The following is a 24,465-nucleotide window of genomic DNA, read 5'->3' as shown; positions in this document are numbered from 1 at the left end:
TCCCTCACTCCCCCCCAGTCCCCCTCCCTCACTCCCCCCAGTCCCCCTCCCTCACTCCCCCCCAGTCCCCCTCCCTCACTCCCCCCCAGTCCCCCTCCCTCACTCCCCCCCAGTCCCCCTCCCTCACTCCCCCCCCCCCCCCCGTCCCCCTCCCTCACTCCCCCCCCCGTCCCCCTCCCTCACTCCCCCCCCCGTCCCCCTCCCTCACTCCCCCCCCGTCCCCCCTCCCTCACTCCCCCCCCGTCCCCCTCCCTCCTCCCCTCGTCCCCCTCCCTCACTCCCCCCCTGTCCCCCTCCCTCACTCCCCCCCTGTCCCCCTCCCTCACTCCCCCCCTGTCCCCCTCCCTCACTCCCCCCCTGTCCCCCTCCCTCATTCCCCCTCTGTCCCCCTCCCTCATTCCCCCTCTGTCCCCCTCCCTCATTCCCCTCCTGTCCCTCTCCTCACTCCCCCCCCCCCCCCCCGTCCCCCCTCCCTCACTCCCCCCCGTCCCCCTCCCTCACTCCCCCCCACTCCCCCTCCCTCACTCCCCCCCACTCCCCCTCCCTCACTCCCCCCCCACTCCCCCTCCCTCACTCCCCCCCACTCCCCCTCCCTCACTCCCCCCCACTCCCCCTCCCTCACTCCCCTCCTTCCCCCTCCTTCACTCCCCTCCTACCCCCTCCCTCACTCCCCTCCTACCCCCCTCACTCCCCTCCTACCCCCCTCACTCTCCCCCAGCCCCTCTCCCTCACTCCCGTCCTGCGCCTCTCCCCCGTCCCCTCGTCCATCAGGGATCTGTTGGAATGGACTGGTCGTCATGGGGAGCCCCGGTGGTGTCTTCGCTCGGACCCTGGGCTCTTGCTGTGTCCCGGTGACTCTCTGCCGCTGCCCAGTGATGTTCCGGTGAGGCAGTCGGTTAACCCTCGCTGACCGCTGTACCCTCTGCTCCCCCCTCCCCCCAACATCCCCTCTGCAGGACGCAAGATCGCCATCGATGCCTCGATGAGCATCTACCAATTTCTGATCGCGGTTCGGCAAGATGGTAACGTCCTTCAAAACGAGGAGGGTGAGACGACCAGGTACGGTGGCATTCGGCAGGCAGACGGCATGCTTGCCTTCATCGGCTGGGGCATTGAGTTTAAAAATTGGCAAGTTATGTTGCAGCTTTATAGAACCTTAGTTAGGCTGCACTTGGAATATAGTGTTCAATTCTGGTCGCCACACTACCAGAAGGATGTGGAGGCTTTGGAGAGGGGACAGAAAATATTTACCAGGATGTTGCCTGGTATGGAGGGCATCAGCTATGAGGAGAGGTTGGAGAAACTTGGTTTGTTCTCACTGGAACGACGGAGGTTGAGGGGAGACCTGATAGAATTCTACAAGATTATGAGGGGCATGGACAGAGTGGATAGTCAGAAGCTTTTTCCCCAGGGTGGAAGAGTCAATTACTAGGGGGGCACAGGTTTAAGGTGCGAGGGGCAAGGTTTAAAGGAGATGTACGAGGCAAGTTTTTTACACAGAGGGTGGTGGGTGCCTGGAACTCGCTGCCGGGGGAGGGAGTGGAAGCGGATACGACAGTGAGTTTTAAGGGGCGTCTGGACAAATACATGAATAGGATGGGAATGGAGGGATACGGTCCCGGAAGGGGAGGGGGTTTTAGTTCGGTCGGGACAGCATGGTCGGTGCAGGCTTGGAGGGCCGAAGGGCCTGTTCCTGTGCTGGAATTTTCCTTGTTCTTTGGTGAGAATTGCTGCAGGATAGGGAATTCCGGGTGGCACAGTGGGTTAGCGCTGCTGCCTCACAGCGCCAGGGACCCGGGTTCAATCCCCGGCTCGGGTCACTGTCTGTGTGGAGTCTGCACATTCTCCCCGTGTCTGCGTGGGTTTCCTCCGGGTGCTCCGGTTTCCTCCCACAGTCTGAAAGATGTGCTGGTTAGGGTGGATTAGCCGTGCTAAATTTTGAATGGACCTACCTCGCAGTAAGTTGATCTTTCTCTACACCCTAGCTATGACTGTAACACTACATTCTGCACCCTCTCCTTTCCTTCTCTATGAACAGTATGCTTTGTCTGTATAGCGCACAAGGAACAATACTTTTCACTGAATCCCAATACATGTGATAATAAATCAAATCAAAAACCCTGAGTGTCAGGGGGCCTCGCTCGGGTAAATGTATGGGGATAGGGACTGGGTGGGATTGTGGTCGGTGCAGGCTCGATGGGCCGAATGGCCTCTTTCTGCTCTGTAGGGATTCTATGATTCTACAAGAATTAGGAGCAGAAGTCGGCAAAATCAGCCCTTTGAGCCCTGCTCCGGCATTCAGTCAGATCCCAGCTGATCTCTCCCTGGTCTCAAATCCACTTACCCACCTCTTTCCCCAGATCCCTTTCACCCATTTTTAAATCAGAAATATATCCATCTCCTCCTTCAGCCCAATAAACGATTCGGATTCCACCGCGCTCTGGGGCAGAGCCTTCCACAAATCCACCGCCCTCTGCGAGAAGTACCTCCTCCTCATCTCAGTTTTAAATCCGCCGCCTCTCAACTTCACCTGAGGAAGGAGCGGCGCTCCGAAAGCTCGTGCTGCCAAATAAACCTGTTGGACTTCAACCTGGTGTTGTGAGACTTCTTACTGTGTTTACCCCAGTCCAGCGCCGGCACCTCCACATCACGTACTCTCTTGGTCGAGATTGCCCCAGAAGAGGAAGCATTCGATCTGCATTGACTTCATCGATCCCTTTCAGAATTTTACAGAGCTCGATCCGATCCCCCCCTCATCCTTCTAAACTCCAGGGCGTACAAGCCCAAACTCTTTATTCTTTCCTCGGGTCAATCCTTTCATCTCCAGAATCAAACCTCCTCTGAGCTGCCTCGACATCTTTACTCAAAGAAGGAGACCAAAACTGCACACACTTCTCCACATGTGGTCTCACCAACGCACCATACAACTGCAACAACACTTCTCAACTTTTATACTTCAGTCACTTTACAATAAATGCCAACATCCCATTTGCCTTTTTTGTTACGTGCTGCACCTCCATATCGACTTGCTGTGATTCGTGACCAAGGACACCCAGATCCCTCTGCCTGGACACATTTTGAATCTACTTTCCTATTCGATAATAACTTGCCTTCCGATTTTTTCTGCCAAAAATGGATAACCTCACACTTTTCCACTTTAAACTCCATCTGCCAACTTTTGGCCCATTCCTCTACCCTATCTATATCCGTCTGTGGAATCTTTATGTCCTCTGCCTGTTTTCTCATCTATTTGATCGAGATACTTTCACTCTCCAACGGTGCGGCGCTCCCTCAGCACTGACCCTCCCACAGTGCGGCGCTCCCTCAGCACTGACCCTCCCACAGTGCGGCGCTCCCTCAGCACCGACCCTCCCACGGTGCGGCGCTCCCTCAGCACTGACCCTCCCACAGTGCGGCGCTCCCTCAGCACTGACCCTCCCACAGTGCGGCGCTCCCTCAGCACTGACCCTCCCACAGTGCGGCGCTCCCTCAGCACCGACCCTCCCACGGTGCGGCGCTCCCTCAGCACTGACCCTCCCACGGTGCGGCGCTCCCTCAGCACTGACCCTCCCACGGTGTGGCGCTCCCTCAGCACTGACCCTCCCACAGTGCGGCCCTCCCTCAGCACTCACCATCCCACAGTGCGGCACTCCCACAGTGCGGCGCTCCCTCAGCACTGACCCTCCCACAGTGCGGCCCTCCCTCAGCACTGACCCTCCCACAGTGCGCCGCTCCCTCAGCACTGACCCTCCCACAGTGCGGCCCTCCCTCAGCACTGACCATCCCACAGTGCGGCACTCCCTCAGCACTGACACTCCCACAGTGCGGCGCTCCCTCAGCACTGACCCTCCCACGGGTGCGGCGCTCCCTCAGCACTGACCCTCCCACAGTGCGGCCCTCCCTCAGCACTGACCCTCCCACAGTGCGGCGCTCCCTCAGCACTGACCCTCCCACAGTGCGGCGCTCCCTCAGCACTGACCCTCCCACAGTGCGGCGCTCCCTCAGCACTGACCCTCCCACAGTGCGGCGCTCCCTCAGCACTGACCCTCCCACAGTGCGGCGCTCCCTCAGCACTGACCCTCCCACAGTGCGGCGCTCCCTCAGCACCGACCCTCCCACAGTGCGGCGCTCCCTCAGCACCGACCCTCCCACAGTGCGGCGCTCCCTCAGCACCGACCCTCCCACAGTGCAGCGCTCCCTCAGCACTGACCCTCCCACAGTGCGGCGCTCCCTCAGCACTGACCCTCCCACAGTGCGGCGCTCCCTCAGCACTGACCCTCCCACAGTGCGGCGCTCCCTCCGGAGTGGTTGTAGCTCTCTACATTCCCATTCTTTCCCGGACATTGTGAAGACAGTGTGTCCACTCTGACTGCTCCTGTATCCGTTCTGTTTCCTCTTCCCCTGTAGCCACCTGATGGGGATGTTTTACCGGACAATCCGGATGATTGAGAACGGGATTAAGCCGGTCTACGTCTTTGATGGAAAACCACCGCAGCTAAAATCCGGAGAGGTGAGGGACAGGCGTGTGTCATCGATCCCTTCCCCTCCGTCGCTCGGTCGACCCCCTGTCCCCTCGCTCCGTCCCCTCGCCCCCCCGGTCGGTCCCCTCGCCCCCCCGGTCGGTCCCCTCGCCCCCCCGGTCGGCCCCCTCGCCCCCCCGGTCGGCCCCCTCGCCCCCCCGGTCGGTCCCCTCGCCCCCCCGGTCGGCCCCCTCGCCCCCCGGTCGGTCCCCTCGCCCCCCCGGTCGGTCCCCTCACCCCCCCGGTCGGCCCCCTCGCCCCCCCGGTCGGCCCCCTCGCCCCCCCGGTCGGCCCCCTCGCCCCCCCGGTCGGCCCCCTCGCCCCCCCGGTCGGCCCCCTCGCCCCCCGGTCGGTCCCCTCGCCCCCCCGGTCGGCCCCCTCGCCCCCCCGGTCGGTCCCCTCGCCCCCCCGGTCGGTCCCCTCGCCCCCCCGGTCGGCCCCCTCGCCCCCCCGGTCGGTCCCCTCGCCCCCCCGGTCAGTCCCCTCGCCCCCCCGGTCGGTCCCCTCGCCCCCCCGGTCGGTCCCCTCGCCCCCCCGGTCGGTCCCCTCGCCCCCCCGGTCGGTCCCCTCGCCCCCCCCCGGTCGGTCCCCGTCCCCTCGCCCCCCCCCCCGGTCGGTCCCCTCACCCCCCCCGGTCGGTCCCCTCACCCCCCCCGGTCGGTCCCCTCGCCCCCCCCGGTCGGTCCCCGTCCCCTCGCCCCCCCCCCCGGTCGGTCCCCTCACCCCCCCCGGTCGGTCCCCTCACCCCCCCGGTCGTTCCCCTCGCCCCCCCCCCGGTCGGTCCCCTCGCCCCCCCCCCGGTCGGTCCCCTCGCCCCCCCCCCGGTCGGTCCCCTCACCCCCCCGGCCGGTCCCCTCACCCCCCCGGTCGGTCCCCTCACCCCCCCCGGTCGGTCCCCTCACCCCCCCGGTCGGTCCCCTCACCCCCCCCGGTCGGTCCCCTCACCCCCCCCGGTCGGTCCCCTCACCCCCCCCGGTCGGTCCCCTCGCCCCCCCCCGGTCGGTCCCCTCGCCCCCCCCGGTCGGTCCCCGTCCCCTCACCCCCCCGGTCGGTCCCCTCGCCCCCCCCCGGTCGGTCCCCTCGCCCCCCCCCCGGTCGGTCCCCTCGCCCCCCCCCGGTCGGTCCCCTCGCCCCCCCCCCGGTCGGTCCCCTCGCCCCCCCCGGCCGGTCCCCTCACCCCCCGGTCGGTCCCCTCACCCTGCCCCCGCTGTATGACTGACCCTCTCCTGTGTTGATTTTCCGTAGCTCACGAAGAGAAGTGAAAGGCGTGCAGAGGCTGAGAAACAGCTCGCTGAGGCTCAAGAAACAGGTGAGAACACTCCCCCCTCAGCCCCCCCCCCCAATCCGCCGCCCCCTCACCCCAGACTCAGGGGATTGGCGGGACTGCCAGCTTCCTCTTCCCCTGAGGCTCAGGTAAAACTGTCCAGATTTGATTTGATTTGATTTATTATTGTCACATGTATTAGTATACAGTGAAAAGTATTGTTTCTTGCGCGCTATACAAAGCATACCGTTCATAGAGAAGGAAAGGAGAGAGTGCAGAATGTAGTGTTACAGTCATAGCTCGGGTGTAGAGAAAGATCAACTTAATGCGAGGTAGGTCCATTCAAAAGTCTGACAGCAGCAGGGAAGAAGCTGTTCTTGAGTCGGTCGGTACGTGACCTCAGACTTTTGTATCTTTTTCCCGACGGAAGAAGGTGGAAGAGAGAATGTCCGGGGTGCGTGGGGGGGTCCTTAATTATGCCGGCTGCTTTTCCCGAGGCAGCGGGAAGTGTAGACAGAGTCAAAGAACAATACAGCACAGGAACAGGCCCTTCGGCCCTCCAAGCCCGCGCCGCTCCCTGCTCCAAACTAGACCATTCTTTTGTATCCCTCCATTCCCACTCCGTTCATGTGGCTGTCTAGATAAGTCTTAAACGTTCCCAGTGTGTCCGCCTCCACCACCTTGCCTGGCAGCGCATTCCAGGCCCCCACCACCCTCTGTGTAAAATATGTCCTTCTGATATCTGTGTTAAACCTCCCACCCCCCGCTCACCTTGAACCTATGACCCCTCGTGAACGTCACCACCGACCTGGGAAAAAGCTTCCCACCGTTCACCCTATCTATGCCTTTCATAATTTTATACACCTCCATTAAGTCTCCCCTCATCCTCCGTCTTTCCAGGGAGAACAACCCCAGTTTACCCAATCTCTCCTCATAACTAAGCCCCTCCATACCAGGCAACATCCTGGTAAACCTCCTCTGCACTCTCTCCAAAGCCTCCACGTCCTTCTGGTAGTGTGGCGACCAGAACTGGACGCAGTATTCCAAATGCGGCCGAACCAACGTTCTATACATCTGCAACATCAGACCCCAACTCCTATACTCTATGCCCCGTCCTATAAAGGCAAGCATGCCATATGCCTTCTTCACCACCTTCTCCACCTGTGACGTTACCTTCAAGGATCTGTGGACTTACACACCCAGATCCCTCTGCGTCTCTACACCCTTTATGGTTCTGCCATTTATCGTATAGCTCCTCCCTACGTTATTTCTACTAAAATGCATCACTTCGCATTGATCAGGATTGAACTCCATCTGCCATTTCTTTGCCCAAATTTCCAGCCTATCTATATCCTTCTGTAGCCTCTGACAATGTTCCTCACTGTCTGGAAGTCCTGCCAATTTTGTGTCGTCCGCAAACTTACTGATCAGCCCAGTTACACCTTCTTCCAGATCGTTTCTATAAATCACAAACAGCAGAGGTCCCAATACAGAGCCCTGCGGAACACCACTAGTCACAGGCCTCCAGCCGGAAAAAGACCCTTCCACTACCACCCTCTGTCTTCTGTGACCAAGCCAGTTCTCCACCCATCTAGCCACCTCCCCCTTTATCCCATGAGATCCAACCTTTTTCACCAGCCTACCATGAGGTCAATGATGGGGGGCTGGTTTGAGTGATGGATTGGGCTACATTCACAACCTTTTGTAGTTCCTTGCGATCTTGGGCAAAGCAGGAGCCCCATACCGAGCAGTGACACAACCAGAAAGAATCCCCCCCCCCCAACCAGCAGGAAGCAATCTCTCAGCGTCCAGCCCCTCTCAAACCCCCTCTGCTTGTCCAAACCAAATGCATGAGTGGCCACTCCTCTCTCTATTAAAAATAGCTCTTATCGATATTAAATTTCCCCCGGCACGTGAAGAACAAAGAAAGTTACAGCACAGGAACAGGCCCTTCAGCCCTCCAAGCCTGCACCGACCATGCTGCCCCGACTGAACTAAAACCCCCTCCCCTTCCGGGGACCGTATCCCTCCATTCCCATCCTATTCATGGATTTGTCCAGACGCCCCTTAAAACTCACTCTCGTATCTGCTTCCACTCCCTCCCCCGGCAGCGAGTTCCAGGCACCCACCACCCTCTGTGTAAAAAAAAAACTGCCTCATACATCTCCTTTATCATTGAATCCATAGAAACCCTACAGTGCAGAAAGAGGCCATTCGGCCCATCAAGTCTGCACCGACCACAATCCCACCCAGACCCTACCCCCCTATCCCTACATATTTACCCACTAATCCCTCTAACCTATGCACCCCGGGACACTAAGGGGCGATTTAGCATGGCCAATCAACCTAACCCGCACATCTTTGGACTGTGGGAGGAAACCGGAGCACCCGGGGGAAACCCACACAGACACGGGGAGAATGTGCAAACTCCACACAGACAGTGACCCAAGCCGGGAATCGAACCCGGGTCCCTGGAGCTGTGAAGCAGCAGTGCTAACCACCTTGCCCCTCGCACCTTAAACCTGTGCCCCCCAGTAATTGGCTCTTCCACCCTGGGGAAAAAGCTTCTGACTATCCACTCTGTCCATGCCCCTCATAATCTTGTAGACTTCTATCAGGTCGCCCCTTCAACCTCCGTCGCTCCAGTGAGAACAAACCAAGTTTCTCCAACCTCTCCTCATAGCTAATGCCCTCCATACCAGGCAACATCCTGGTCAATCTTTTCTGCACCCTCTCCAAAGCCTCCACATCCTTCTGGTAGTGTGGCGACCAGAATTGAACACTATATTCCAAGTGCGGCCTCACTAAGGTTCTATAAAGCTGCAACATGACTTGCCAATTTTTAAACTCAATGCCCCGGCCGGTGGTGGCGAGCGTGCCGTATGCCTTCTTGACTACACTTTCACCCATTCCACCAGCTTGTCTTGTGCTGTGTTTTTTTTGAGATTTGAACATTGTCCCTCTCGCAGTTCTGTGTCACCAACTGTGCCCCAATGCAGCCACGTCCGGTTCCCTTACCGGAACAGTGTCCACTCCCAGGGCTGGTGAAAAACCCGGTGCAGTTTCAGCGAGGCTCCTTTATTCCTGTCCTGCTCTGTAGTAAAAGCCAACATGGCACTTGGCCTTCTGCACCTGTGCCGTAACTTGCTGTCTTCCCTGAGACACTTTTACCGAAAACTCCCCGATGAAATAAGAACATAAGAACGAGGAGCAGGAGTCGGCCACCAGGCCCCTCGAGCCTGCTCCGCCATTCAATAAGATCATGGCTGATCTTTTCTTGGACTCAGCTCCACTTACCCGCCCGCTCACCATAACCCTTAATTCCTTCACTGTTCAAAAATCTATCTATCCTTGCCTTAAAACATTCAATGAGGGAGCCTCAACTGGGCCGGGAATTCCACAGATTCACAACCCTTTGTGTGAAGAAGTTCCTCCTCAACTCAGTCCTAATTATCCTTATTTTGAGGCCATGCCCCCAAGTTCTAGTTCACCCGCCAGTGGAAACAACCTCCCTGCTTCTATCTTATCGATTCCCTTCATAATCTTATAAGTTTCCATAAGATCTCCCCTCATTCTTCTGAATTCCAGTGAGTATAACCCCAGTCTACTCAGTCTCTCCTCATAAGCCAACCCTCTCAACTCCGGAATCAACCTAGTGAATCTCCTCTGCACCCCCTCCAGTGCCAGTATATCCTTTCTCAAGTAAGGAGACCAGAACTGTACACAGTAACTCCAGGTGTGGCCTCACCAGCACCTTATACAGCTTTATAGAAATGTGTCGCCGGTTCAAGAATAGATTTCACCTTCTCCGTTCTGCATACCGAGGAGAATAACCCCAAATTTATGGTCCGTCTGTCATCTTGTTGCCCACACTTGGAGTCTGACTATATCCGATTGCAGCCCCTTTGTGTGTCCCCCCACCCCGTCTTGCGGCCCCTCTGAGCTCTCCCACACACACACACACACACACACACACACATTGCAATAAGTTGATCTTTCTCTACACCCTCACTATGACTGTAACACTACATTCTGCACTCTCTCCTTTCCTTCTCTATGAACGGTATGTTTTGTCTGTATAGCTCGCAAGAAACAATACTTTTCACTGTGTGTTAACACATGTGACAATAATAAATCAAATCAAAATCTAGCTGTGACTGAGACTATATTCTGTGGATGGCATGGTGGTACAGTGGGTTAGCACTGCTGCCTCACAGCGCCACGGACCCGGGTTCGATTCCCGGCGTGGAGTCTGCACGTTCTCCCCGTGTCTGCGTGGGTTTCCTCCGGGTGCTCCGGTTCCCTCCCACAGTCTGAAAGACGTGCTGGTTAGGGTGCATTGGCCGTGCTAAATTCTCCCTCAGTGTAACCCGAACAGGCGCCGGAGTGTGGCGACGAGGGGATTTTCACAGTAACTTCATTGCAGTGTTAATGTAAGCCTTACTTGTGACACTAATAAAGAAGCTTCAACTTTTTCTCACCTATTTCCTGCCTAATAATTAACTGTCCATCCGTGCTAACAGTTACCCCACGCCTGTCCGTGCTAACAGTTACCCCACGCCTGTCCGTGCTAACTGTTACCCCACGCCTGTCCGTGCTAACTGTTACCCCACGCCTGTCCGTGCTAACTGTTACCCCACGCCTGTCCGTGCTAACTGTTACCCCACGCCTGTCCGTGCTAACTGTTACCCCACGCCTGTCCGTGCTAACTGTTACCCCACGCCTGTCCGTGCTAACTGTTACCCCGCGCCTGTCCGTGGTAACTGTTACCCCGCGCCTGTCCGTGCTGTTACCCCACGCCTGTCCGTGCTGTTACCCCACGCCTGTCCGTGCTGTTACCCCGCGCCTGTCCGTGCTGTTACCCCACGCCTGTCCGTGCTGTTACCCCACGCCTGTCCGTGCTGTTACCCCACGCCTGTCCGTGCTAACTGTTACCCCACGCCTGTCCGTGCTAACTGTTACCCCGCGCCTGTCCGTGGTAACTGTTACCCCGCGCCTGTCCGTGCTGTTACCCCGCGCCTGTCCGTGCTGTTACCCCGCGCCTGTCCGTGCTGTTACCCCGCGCCTGTCCGTGCTGTCACCCCGCGCCTGTCCGTGCTGTTACCCCGCGCCTGTCCGTGCTGTTACCCCGCGCCTGTCCGTGCTGTCACCCCGCGCCTGTCCGTGCTGTTACGACGCGCCTGTCCGTGCTGTTACCCCGCGCCTGTCCGTGCTGTTACCCCGCGCCTGTCCGTGCTAACTGTTACCCCGCGCCTGTCCGTGCTAACTGTTACCCCGCGCCTGTCCGTGCTAACTGTTACCCCGCGCCTGTCCGTGCTAACTGTTACCCCGCGCCTGTCCGTGCTAACTGTTACCCCGCGCCTGTCCGTGCTAACTGTTACCCCGCGCCTGTCCGTGCTAACTGTTACCCCGCGCCTGTCCGTGCTAACTGTTACCCCGCGCCTGTCCGTGCTAACTGTTACCCCGCGCCTGTCCGTGCTAACTGTTACCCCGCGCCTGTCCGTGCTAACTGTTACCCCGCGCCTGTCCGTGCTAACTGTTACCCCGCGCCTGTCCGTGCTAACTGTTACCCCGCGCCTGTCCGTGCTAACTGTTACCCCGCGCCTGTCCGTGCTAACTGTTACCCCGCGCCTGTCCGTGCTAACTGTTACCCCGCGCCTGTCCGTGCTAACTGTTACCCCGCGCCTGTCCGTGCTAACTGTTACCCCGCGCCTGTCCGTGCTGTCACCCCGCGCCTGTCCGTGCTAACTGTTACCCCGCGCCTGTCCGTGCTGTCACCCCGCGCCTGTCCGTGCTGTCACCCCGCGCCTGTCCGTGCTGTCACCCCGCGCCTGTCCGTGCTGTCACCCCGCGCCTGTCCGTGCTGTCACCCCGCGCCTGTCCGTGCTGTCACCCCGCGCCTGTCCGTGCTGTCACCCCGCGCCTGTCCGTGCTGTCACCCCGCGCCTGTCCGTGCTGTCACCCCGCGCCTGTCCGTGCTGTCACCCCGCGCCTGTCCGTGCTGTCACCCCCGCGCCTGTCCGTGCTGTCACCCCGCGCCTGTCCGTGCTGTCACCCCGCGCCTGTCCGTGCTGTCACCCCGCGCCTGTCCGTGCTGTCACCCCGCGCCTGTCCGTGCTGTCACCCCGCGCCTGTCCGTGCTGTCACCCCGCGCCTGTCCGTGCTGTCACCCCGCGCCCGTCCGTGCTGTCACCCCGCGCCCGTCCGTGCTGTCACCCCGCGCCCGTCCGTGCTGTCACCCCGCGCCCGTCCGTGCTGTCACCCCGCGCCCGTCCGTGCTGTCACCCCGCGCCCGTCCGTGCTGTCACCCCGCGCCCGTCCGTGCTGTCACCCCGCGCCCGTCCGTGCTGTCACCCCACGCCCGTCCGTGCTGTCACCCCACGCCTGTCCGTGCTGTTACCCCGCGCCTGTCCGTGCTAACTGTTACCCCGCGCCTGTCCGTGCTAACTGTTACCCCGCGCCTGTCCGTGGTAACTGTTACCCCGCGCCTGTCCGTGCTAACTGTTACCCCGCGCCTGTCCGTGCTAACTGTTACCCCGCGCCTGTCCGTGCTAACTGTTACCCCGCGCCTGTCCGTGCTGTCACCCCGCGCCTGTCCGTGCTGTTACCCCGCGCCTGTCCGTGCTGTTACCCCGCGCCTGTCCGTGCTGTTACCCCGCGCCTGTCCGTGCTGTCACCCCGCGCCTGTCCGTGCTGTCACCCCGCGCCTGTCCGTGCTGTCACCCCGCGCCTGTCCGTGCTGTCACCCCGCGCCTGTCCGTGCTGTCACCCCGCGCCTGTCCGTGCTGTCACGACGCGCCTGTCCGTGCTGTTACCCCGCGCCTGTCCGTGCTAACTGTTACCCCGCGCCTGTCCGTGCTAACTGTTACCCCGCGCCTGTCCGTGCTAACTGTTACCCCGCGCCTGTCCGTGCTAACTGTTACCCCGCGCCTGTCCGTGCTAACTGTTACCCCGCGCCTGTCCGTGCTAACTGTTACCCCGCGCCTGTCCGTGCTAACTGTTACCCCGCGCCTGTCCGTGCTAACTGTTACCCCGCGCCTGTCCGTGCTAACTGTTACCCCGCGCCTGTCCGTGCTAACTGTTACCCCGCGCCTGTCCGTGCTAACTGTTACCCCGCGCCTGTCCGTGCTAACTGTTACCCCGCGCCTGTCCGTGCTAACTGTTACCCCGCGCCTGTCCGTGCTAACTGTTACCCCGCGCCTGTCCGTGCTAACTGTTACCCCGCGCCTGTCCGTGCTAACTGTTACCCCGCGCCTGTCCGTGCTAACTGTTACCCCGCGCCTGTCCGTGCTAACTGTTACCCCGCGCCTGTCCGTGCTAACTGTTACCCCGCGCCTGTCCGTGCTAACTGTTACCCCGCGCCTGTCCGTGCTAACTGTTACCCCGCGCCTGTCCGTGCTAACTGTTACCCCGCGCCTGTCCGTGCTAACTGTTACCCCGCGCCTGTCCGTGCTAACTGTTACCCCGCGCCTGTCCGTGCTAACTGTTACCCCGCGCCTGTCCGTGCTAACTGTTACCCCGCGCCTGTCCGTGCTAACTGTTACCCCGCGCCTGTCCGTGCTAACTGTTACCCCGCGCCTGTCCGTGCTAACTGTTACCCCGCGCCTGTCCGTGCTAACTGTTACCCCGCGCCTGTCCGTGCTAACTGTTACCCCGCGCCTGTCCGTGCTAACTGTTACCCCGCGCCTGTCCGTGCTAACTGTTACCCCGCGCCTGTCCGTGCTAACTGTTACCCCGCGCCTGTCCGTGCTACGTCACCCCGCGCCTGTCCGTGCTGTCACCCCGCGCCTGTCCGTGCTAACTGTTACCCCGCCGCCTGTCCGTGCTGTCACCCCGCGCCTGTCCGTGCTAACTGTTACCCCGCGCCTGTCCGTGCTGTCACCCCGCGCCTGTCCGTGCTAACTGTTACCCCGCGCCTGCCGTGCTGTCACCCCGCGCCCGCCGTGCTGTCACCCCGCGCCTGTCCGTGCTAACTGTTACCCCGCGCCTGTCCGTGCTGTCACCCCCGCGCCCGCCCGTGCTGTCACCCCCGCGCCCGCCCGTGCTGTCACCCCCGCGCCCGCCCGTGCTGTCACCCCCGCGCCCGCCCGTGCTGTCACCCCCGCGCCCGCCCGTGCTGTCACCCCCGCGCCCGCCCGTGCTGTCACCCCCGCGCCCGCCCGTGCTGTCACCCCCGCGCCCGCCCGTGCTGTCACCCCCGCGCCCGCCCGTGCTGTCACCCCCGCGCCCGCCCGTGCTGTCACCCCCGCGCCCGCCCGTGCTGTCACCCCCGCGCCCGCCCGTGCTGTCACCCCCGCGCCCGCCCGTGCTGTCACCCCGCGCCCGTCCGTGCTGTCACCCCCGCGCCCGCCCGTGCTGTCACCCCGCGCCCGCCCGTGCTGTCACCCCGCGCCTGTCCGTGCCCGCCGGTGATCCGTGCGTGCCTCCCACGAGACGATGCCGCTGTTTTATTCACACCAGGTAATGCTGAGAATATCGAAAAGTTCAACAAGAGGCTGGTGAAGGTCACCAAGCAGCACAACGACGAGTGTAAGCAGCTGCTGGAACTGATGGGAATCCCGTACATCGAGGTGAGGATCTACGCGACATGGGGGCAGTGGGGTCACGGGAGTTCCTGTCAGAGGAGCGATTGCGTCCCCTGCAGAGACCCGTGCATCGAAGTTCATGGCCCCTGCAGAGACCCGTGCATCGAAGTTCATGGGGAACCGATTGGGTGGGCGGAGAGAAAACCTTATAGAATCGTAGAATCCCTACAGTGCAGAAGGAGGCCATTCAGCCCATCGAGTCTGTACCGACCACAATCCCACCCAGGCCCTATTCCCGTAACCCCTCACATTTACCCTGCTAATCCGCCTGATACGAAGGTCAATTTAGCATAGCCAATCCACAGCGAAGTATTTACCCCACTGATCCCCCTAACCTATACATCCCGGGACACTAAGGGGTAGTTTAGCACGGCCCATCCACTCTAACTCGCGCATCTTTGGACTGTGGGAGGGAACCGGAGCACCCGGAGGAAACCCATGCAGACACGGGGAGGATGTGCAAACTCCACACAGACAGTGACCCAAGCCGGGAATCGAACCCGGGGGACCCTGGCGCTGTGAGGCAGCAGTGCTAACCACTGTGCCACCATGCTGCCCCTTCCCTGCTGGTTGGGGAGCCGAGGGGTTGAATGGCCTCCTTCTGCTCCCAGCTCTAATGGTTCTTGTATGGGCAGCATGGTGACACAGTGGGTTAGCACTGCTGCCTCACAGCGCCAGGGACCCCCGGGTTCGATTCCCGGCTTGGGTCACTGTCTGTGTGGAGTTTGCACATCCTCCTCGTGTCTGCGTGGGTTTCCTCCGGGGGCTCCGGTTTCCTCTCACAGTCCGAAAGACGTGCTGGTTAGGGTGCATTGGCCGTGTTAAATTGACCTTAGTGTTTGGGGGACTAGCTGGGGTAAATGCATGGGTTTACGGGGATAGGGCCTGGGTGGGATTGTGGTCGTTGCAGACTCGATGGACCGAATGGCCGCCTTCTGCACTGTAGGGATTCTATGATTCTCTGAATCGGACGGCACGGCAGTCTCAAGTTGGCTGAATGCCCCCCCCCCCACCTCCCATGTTACTGACAGAATGGGCGGGATCCCGTATATCAGGTGACCGAGACACAGGAGAGTGGAGGCGACAGCGTCGTGGTATTATCGTTAGACTAGTAATCCAGAGATCCAGGGTAATGTTCTGGGGACCCGGGTTCGATTCCAGATGATGGAATTTGAATTCAATAAAAAAAATATCTGGAATTAAGAATACAGGAGTCGGGACGTCTTGTTGAAGTTGTACAAGACATTGGTAAGGCCACACCTGGAATGCTGTGTACAGTTCTGGTCACCCTATTATAGAAAGGATATTATTAAACTAGAAAGAGTGCAGAAAAGATTTACTAGGATGCGACCGGGACTTGATGGACTGAGTTATAAGGAGAGGCTGGAGAGACTGGGACTTTTTTCTCTGGAGCGTAGGAGGCTGAGGGGTGATCTTATAGAGGTCTATAAAATAATGAGGGGCACAGATCAGCGAGATAGTCAATATCTTTTCCCAAAGGTAGGGGTGTCTAAAACTGGAGGGCATTGGTTTAAGGTGAGAGGGGAGAGATACAAAAGGGTCCAGAGGGGCAATTTTTTCACACAGAGGGTGGTGAGTGTCTGGAACAAGCTGCCAGAGGTAGTAGTAGAGGCGGGTACAATTTTGTCTTTTAAAAAGCATTTAGACAGTTACATGGGTAAGATAGGTATAGAGGGATATGGGGCAAACGCGGGCAATTGGGACTAGCTTAGTGGTTTATAAAAAAAAAGGGTGGCATGGACAAGTTGGTCGATTGTCGGAGAAACCCATCTGGTTCCTTGAGGGAAGGAAATCTGCCGTCCTTGCCCCGGTCTGGCCTACATGTGACTCCAGAGCCACAGCAATGGGGTTGACTGGTTAAATTGGATGAAGGGAATTTTGACATTTGTTGCTGAAGGAATAGGATATAAAAGCAGGGAAGTGTTGCTGCTGTACAAGGTGTTAGCGAAACCGTGAAGGTAAAGGCAGGTTACTGCGGACACTGGAATCTGAAACAAAAACAGAAAATGCTGGAAAATCTCAGCAGGTCTGGCAGCTTCTGTGGGGAGGGAAAAGAGCCAACGGTGGGAGTCTGACGCCAGGCTTGAAATGTTAGCTCGATTCTCTCTCCACAGATGCCGTCAGATCCTGTGGTTTCGTTGGTGAGAATGGGACCGCACTAGAGTATCGTGTACAGTTTTGATTTGATTTATTATTGTCACATGTTTTAGTATACAGTGAAAAGTATTGTTTCTTGTGCGTTATACAGACAAAGCATACTGTTCATAGAGAAAGAAAGGAGAGGGTGCAGAATGTAGTGTTACAGTCATAGCTAGGGTGTAGAGAAAGATCAACTTAATGCGAGGTAGGTCCATTCAAAAGTCTGACAGCAGCAGGGAAGAAGCTGTTCTTGACTCGGTCGGTACGTGACCTCAGACTTTTGTATCTTTTTCCCGATGGAAGAAGGTGGAAGAGAGAATGTCCGGTGTGTGTGGGGGGTCCTTAATTACACTAGCTGCTTTTCCCGAGGCAGCGGGAAGTGTAGACAGAGTCAGTGGATGGGAGGCTGGTTTGCGTGATGGATTGGGCTACATTCACGACCCTTTTGTAGTTCCTTGCAGTCTTGGGCAGAGCAGGAGCCCATACCAAGCTGTGATACAACCAGAAAGGATGCTTTCTATGGTGCATCTGTAAAAGTTGGTGAGAGTTGTAGCTGACATGCCAAATTTCCTTCGTCTTCTGAGAAAGTAGAGGCGTTGGTGGGGCTTTCTTAACTATAGTGTCGGCATGGGGGGGACCAGGACAGGTTGTTGGTGATCTGGACACCTAAAAACTTGGAGCTCTCGACCCTTTCTACTTTTTGTGTTTTGTTTGTGTGAGTGAGACCACACTTGGAGTATTGCGTACAGTTTGGGTACTTGAGGAATATAGTTCCATTGGAGGCAGTCCAGAGGAGGTTCACTCGATTGATTCCAGAGATGAGGGGTTTGTTTAACGTAGAGAGGTTGGGCGGTTTAGGTCTATACTCCCTGGAGTTTAGCATCATGGAATAATACAGTGCAGAAGAGAGGTCCTTTGGTCCATCGAGTCTGCATCTGCACATTAAAAACACCTGAACTTCCACCTAATCCCATCTGCCAGCACTTCTGACGTGCCAAGTGCTCATCCAGGTACTTCTCATGCCCCTTACCTTGAACTTAAAGTTTATTTATTAGTGTCACAAGTAGGCTTGTATTAACACTGCAGTGAAGTTACTGTGAAAATCCCCTAGTTGCCACACTCCGGCGCCTGTTCGGGTTACACTGAGGGAGAATTTAGCATGGCCAATGCACCCTAACCAGCACGTCTTTTGGAATGTGGGAGGGAACCGGAGGAAACCCACGCAGACACGGGGAGAATGTGCAGACTGCACACAGACAGTGACCCAAGCCGGGAATCGAACCCGGGTCCCTGGCGCTGTGAGGCAGCAGTGTTAACCCACTGTGCCACCATGAATGTCCCCTCATGAATGACCCTTCAACTAAGGGAAAAGATATTGACTATCTCGCTGATCTGTGCCCCTCATTATTTTATAGACCTCTATAAGGTCACCCCCCAGCCTCCTACGCTCCAGAGAAACAAATCCCAGTCTATCCAGCCTCTCCTTATAACTCAAACCATCAAGTCCCGATAGCATCCTAGTAAATCTATGTCCCCTCATGAATGACCCTTCAACTAAGGGGAAAGCTGCTCCTTTTCCACCCTGTCCAAGCCCCTCATAATCTTGCCCACCTCGATCAGGTCGCCCCCTCAGTCTTCTCTGCTCCAACGAAAACAACCCAAGCCGACCCAACCTCTCTTCATAACTTAAATGCTCCATCCCAGGCAGCATCCTGGTGAATCTCCTCTGCACTCCCTCCACTGCAATCACATCCCTCTGATAATGAGGCAACCAGCACTGCACACAGTACTCCAGCTGTGGCCTCACTAAAGTTCGATACAACTCCAACATCAACTTCCCTGCTTTTGTAATCATTGCCTCGATTGATAAAAGCAAGTGTCCCATATTCACCACCCTACTAAGATGCCCTTCCGCTTTCAGAGATCTGTGGGCAAACACACCAAGGCCCCTTTGTTCCACAGAACTTCCTGATGTCCAACCATTCATTGAATACTTCCCTGTCAAACTACTCCTCCCAAAGTGTACCACCTCACATGAGAGGAGAACTAATAGAGATGTACAAGATGACTGTGTGTGCAGAGGATGTTTCCACTTATAGGACAATTTGGAACAAGAGGGGTCACAGCTTTAGGATAAGGGAGGGCAGAATTAAAACAGATGAGGTAAAATTACTTCCCTCAATTTCTTCATAAAGTTTATTTATTAGTGTCACAAGTAGGCTTACATTAACACTGCAGTGAAAATCCCCTCGTCACCACACTACGGCGCCTGTTCGGGTACAGTGAGGGAGAACTTAGCACGGCCAATCCACCTAACCTGCACATCTTTGGACACTAAGGGACAATTTAGCATGGCCAATCCACCTAACCTGCACATCTTTAGACACTAAGGGACAATTTAGCATGGCCAATCCACCTAACCTGCACATCTTTAGACACTAAGGGACAATTTAGCATGGCCAATCCACCTAACCTGCACATCTTTAGACACTAAGGGACAATTTAGCATGGACAATCCACCTAACCTGCACATCTTTAGACACTAAGGGACAATTTAGCACGGCCAATCCACCTAACCCGCACATCTTTAGACACTAAGGGACAATTTAGCATGGCCAATCCACCTAACCTGCACATCTTTAGACACTAAGGGACAATTTAGCATGGCCAATCCACCTAACCCGCACATCTTTAGACACTAAGGGACAATTTAGCATGGCCAATCCACCTAACCTGCACATCTTTAGACACTAAGGGACAATTTAGCATGGCCAATCCACCTAACCTACACATCTTTGGACACTAAGGGGCAATTTAGCATGGCCAATCCACATAACCTGCACATCTTTGGACACTAAGGGACAATTTTAAGTTAAAATTTATTTATTATTGTCACAAGGTGGCTTACATTAACACTGCAATGAAGTTACTGAGTGGCCAATGATGCAGGTTGGGGAAGGGCGGAGAGACTGGGAAGCTACAGACGGGAATCATGGCATACAAAGGGAGTGTGTAGCTGGATTGCTGTGTATTAGGAAGGATGTTCTGACTGTGTACATGGAGTGTGTTTAATTTGATTTATTATTCTCACATGTATTGGGATACAGTGAAAAGTATTGTTTCTTGCGCACTATACAGACAAAACATACCGTTCATAGAGAAGGAAAGGACAGAGTGCAGAATGTAGTGTTACAGTCATAGCTCGGGTGTAGAGAAAGATCAACTTAATGCGAGGTAGGTCCATTCAAAAGTCTGACAGCAGCAGGGAAGAAGCTGTTCTTGAGTCGGTCGGTACGTGACCTCAGACTTTTGTATCTTTTTCCCGACGGAAGAAGGTGGAAGAGAGAATGTCCGGGGTGGTTGGGTCCTTAATTATGCCGGCTGCTTTCCCCTGAGACAGCGGGAAGTGTAGACAGAGTCAATGGATGGGAGGCTGGTTTGCATGATGGATTGGGCTACATTCACAACCCTTTTGTAGTTCCTTGCGGTCTTGGGTAGAGCAGGAGCCCCAGACCAAGCTGTGATACAACCAGAAAGAATGCTTTCTATGGAGCATCTGTAAAAGTTGGTGAGAGTTGTAGCTGACATGCCAAATTTCCTTAGTCTTCTGAGAAAGTAGAGGCGTTGGTGGGGCTTTCTTAACTATAGTGTCGGCATGGTGGGAACCAGGACAGGTTGTTGGTGATCTGGACATCTAAAAACCTGAAGCTTTTGTTTTGTCACCGGGGATTGACGGGGATTGTAGCCAGTCTTCTTCACCATTCTCTCCCGTTCCTTCCTCAGGCCCCCTGTGAGGCTGAAGCCAGCTGTGCGGCTTTGGTTAAAGCCGGGAAGGTCTACGCTGTGGCTACTGAGGACATGGACGCTCTGACCTTCGGCACATCCGTCCTGCTGAGGCACATGACCGCTAGTGAGGCCAAGTGAGTGACCCAGGGAGCACTGCCGATTACAGAGTAATACTCCCCCTGCACTGCCCCCCCCACTCCCAGGACAGGTACAGCACAGGGTTAGATACAGACTAACGCTCCCTCTACACTGTCCCCATCAAACACTCCCAGGACAGGTACAGCACGGGGTTAGATACAGAGTAAAGCTCCCTCTACACTGTCCCCATCAAACACTCCCAGGACAGATACAGCACGGGGTCAGATACAGAGTAAAGCTCCCTCTACACTGTCCCCCATCAAACACTCCCAGGACAGATACAGCACGGGGTTAGATACAGAGTAAAGCTCCCTCTACACTTCCCCATCAAACACTCCCAGGACAGGTACAGCACGGGGTTAGATACAGAGTAAAACTCCCTCTACACTGTCCCCCATCAAACGCTCCCAGGACAGGTACAGCACGGGGTTAGATACAGAGTAAAGCTCCCTCTACACTGTCCCCCCATCAAACACTCCCAGGACAGGGACAGCACGGGGTTAGATACAGGGTAAAGCTCCCTCTACACTGTCCCCCATCAAACACTCCCCGGACAGGTACAGCACGGGGTTAGGTACAGAGTAAAGCTCCCTCTACACTGTCCCCATCAAACACTCCCAGAACAGGGACAGCATGGGGTTAGATACAGGGTAAAGCTCCCTCTACACTGTCCCCCATCAAACACTCCCAGGACAGGTACAGCACGGGGTTAGATACAGCGTAAAGCTCCCTCTACACTGTCCCCATCAAACACTCCCAGGACAGGTACAGCACGGGGTTAGATACAGAGTAAAGCTCCCTCTACACTGTCCCCCATCAAACACTCCCAGGACAGGTATAGCACGGGGTTAGATACAGCGTAAAGCTCCCTCTACACTGTCCCCATCAAACACTCCCAGGACAGGGACAGCACGGGGTTAGATACAGAGTAAAGCTCCCTCTACACTGTCCCCCATCAAACACTCCCAGGACAGGTACAGCACGGGGTTAGATACAGAGTAAAGCTCCCTTTACACTGTCCCTATCAAACAATCCCAGGACAGGTACAGCACGGGGTTAGATACAGAGTAAAACTCCCTCTACACTGTCCCCCATCAAACGCTCCCAGGACAGGTACAGCACGGGGTTAGATACAGAGTAAAGCTCCCTCTACACTGTCCCCCCATCAAATACTCCCAGGACAGGGACAGCACGGGGTTAGATACAGGGTAAAGCTCCCTCTACACTGTCCCCCATCAAACACTCCCCGGACAGGTACAGCACGGGGTTAGGTACAGAGTAAAGCTCCCTCTACACTGTCCCCATCAAACACTCCCAGAACAGGGACAGCATGGGGTTAGATACAGGGTAAAGCTCCCTCTACACTGTCCCCCATCAAACACTCCCAGGACAGGTACAGCACGGGGTTAGATACAGCGTAAAGCTCCCTCTACACTGTCCCCATCAAACACTCCCAGGACAGGTACAGCACGGGGTTAGATACAGAGTAAAGCTCCCTCTACACTGTCCCCCATCAAACACTCCCAGGACAGGTACAGCACGGGGTTAGATACAGCGTAAAGCTCCCTCTACACTGTCCCCATCAAACACTCCCAGGACAGGGACAGCACGGGGTTAGATACAGAGTAAAGCTCCCTCTACACTGTCCCCCATCAAACACTCCCAGGACAGGTACAGCACGGGGTTAGATACAGAGTAAAGCTCCCTTTACACTGTCCCTATCAAACAATCCCAGGACAGGTACAGCACGGGGTTAGATACAGAGTAAAGCTCCCTCTACACTGTCCCCCATCAAACACTCCCAGGACAGGTACAGCACGGTGTTAGATACAGAGTAAAGCTCCCTCTACACTGTCCCCCCATCAAACACTCCCAGGACAGGGACAGCATGGGGTTAGATACAGCGTAAAACTCCCTCTACACTGTCCCCATCAAACACTCCCAGGACAGATACAGCACGGGGTTAGATACAGAGTAAAGCTCCCTCGACACTGTCCCCCATCAAACACTCCCAGGACAGGTACAGCACGGGGTTAGATACAGCGTACAGCTCCCTCTGCACTGTCCCCATCAAACACTCCCAGGACAGGGACAGCACGGGGTTAGATACAGAGTAAAGCTCCCTCTACACTGTCCCCCATCAAACACTCCCAGGACAGGTACAGCACGGGGTTAGATACAGAGTAAAGCTCCCTTTACACTGTCCCTATCAAACAATCCCAGGACAGGTACAGCACGGGGTTAGATACAGAGTAAAGCTCCCTCTACACTGTCCCCCATCAAACACTCCCAGGACAGGTACAGCACGGTGTTAGATACAGAGTAAAGCTCCCTCTACACTGTCCCCCATCAAACACTCCCAGGACAGGTACAGCACGGGGTTAGATACAGAGTAAAGCTCCCTCTACACTGTCCCCCATCAAACACTCCCAGGACAGGTACAGCACGGGGTTAGATACAGAGTAAAGCTCCCTCTACACTGTCCCCCATCAAACACTTGCACACATGTTCCTTAAAGACTAATGTCCAGTTTTCAAAGGGGTCCAGTGGCAGTATTGAACAAGGTCATAGCGGGAGAGTATTAATTATCATTTTTCACCAGACTCATACCAGGAGCGGGCAGGTTATCTAATGAGGAAAGGTTGCAGAGGTCAGACTTGTATCCCCTACAGTTTAGCAGAGTAAGGGGGTGACTCGATCGAGACCTTTAAGATCCTGCGGGGGGTTATTGACAGGGTAGGAGTGGAGAAGATGTTTCGTCTTATGGGAGAATCTCGGACTGGGAGGGTCTGCGTTTAAAAATAAGGGGGTGACCCGTTCAAGACGGAGATGGGAGAGAAATCCTTTCTCTGAGGTTGGGGAATCTCTTTGATTTGATTTGATTTATTATTGTCACATGTATTGGGATACAGGGAAAAGTATTGTTCCTTGAGCGCAATACAGACAAAGCATACTGTTCATAGAGAAGGAAAGGAGAGGGTGCAGAATGTAATGTTACAGTCATAGCTAGGGTGTAGAGAAAGATCAACTTAATGCGAGGTAGGTCCATTCAAAAGTCTGACAGCAGCAGGGAAGAAGCTGTTCTTGAGTCGGTCGGTGCGTGACCTCAGACTTTTGTATCTTTTCCCCGACGGAAGAAGGTGGAAGAGAGAATGTCCGGGGTGCGTGGGACTGAGCCGAGGAGAATTTTCTTCACCCAGAGGGCGGTGAATGTGTGGAATTCACTCCCACAGAAAGTAGTTGAGGCCAAAACGTTATGTGATTTCAAGAAGGAATTAGATACAGCTCTTGGGGCTAAAGGGATCGCGGGATGTGGGGGGAAAGGGGGGGGATCAGGATATTGAATTCGATGATCAACCACGATCAAAATGAATGGTGGAGCAGACTCGAAGGGTCGAATGGTCTACTCCTGCTCCTATGTTTCTAACTCTACGTTCCTCCTCCCCCCGGACAGGAAGCTGCCCATTCAAGAGTTCCATCTGAGCAAGGCTTTGCAGGAATCGGGTCTAACACAAGAACAGGTGGGTGAGGGAGAGCGGGACACACGCAGGCGGGTGCTGGGTGGGTGAGGGAGAGCGGGGACACGCAAGCGGGTGCTGGGTGGGTGAGGGGGAGCGGGGACACGCAGGCGGGTGCTGGGTGGGTGAGGGAGAGCGGGGACACGCAGGCGGGTGCTGGGTGGGTGAGGGAGAGCGGGGAGACGCAGGCGGGTGCTGGGTGGGTGAGGGAGAGAGTGTTACGCCTGCCGCACTGTCTGTTCCTAACCCTCTGGGTTAATTCACCAGAGATCCTTAGGCAGCACCTTCCAAACGCACAACCACTTCCATCTGGAAGGACAAAGGCAGCAGATACATGGGGACACCATCACCTGCAAGTTCCCCTCCAAACTACTCACCATCCTGACTTGGAAATATATCGGCCGTTCCTTCACAGTCACTGGGTCAGAATCCTGGAATTCCCTCCCTAACGGCATTGTGGGTCAACCCACAGCACGGGGACTGCAGCGATTCAA

At 56.5% G+C, this 24,465-nt stretch overlaps 1 protein-coding gene across 1 annotated transcript in view; it reads left to right on the top strand.

The window, feature by feature from the left end:
- fen1 (flap structure-specific endonuclease 1) overlaps positions 1 to 23,974 on the top strand; it is a gene marked incomplete at its 3' end in the record, with an annotated part of 29,525 nt that extends 5,551 nt beyond the window's left edge. The window contains exons 2-7 of the mRNA XM_078207552.1: positions 957 to 1,059; positions 4,408 to 4,510; positions 5,766 to 5,829; positions 14,245 to 14,354; positions 20,313 to 20,449; positions 23,908 to 23,974. Coding sequence (XP_078063678.1) covers positions 957 to 1,059; positions 4,408 to 4,510; positions 5,766 to 5,829; positions 14,245 to 14,354; positions 20,313 to 20,449; positions 23,908 to 23,974 — 584 coding nt within the window. The remainder of the gene's footprint in view (positions 1 to 956; positions 1,060 to 4,407; positions 4,511 to 5,765; positions 5,830 to 14,244; positions 14,355 to 20,312; positions 20,450 to 23,907) is intronic.
- Between the last annotated feature and the right edge of the window lie 491 nt (positions 23,975 to 24,465).

The sequence above is a fragment of the Mustelus asterias genome, unplaced genomic scaffold (genome assembly GCF_964213995.1).
Source record: "Mustelus asterias unplaced genomic scaffold, sMusAst1.hap1.1 HAP1_SCAFFOLD_2448, whole genome shotgun sequence".
NCBI lineage: Eukaryota > Metazoa > Chordata > Chondrichthyes > Carcharhiniformes > Triakidae > Mustelus > Mustelus asterias.
The sequence above is the reverse complement of the archived record's forward strand: the minus strand, read 5'-3'. Positions and strand labels throughout refer to the sequence as shown.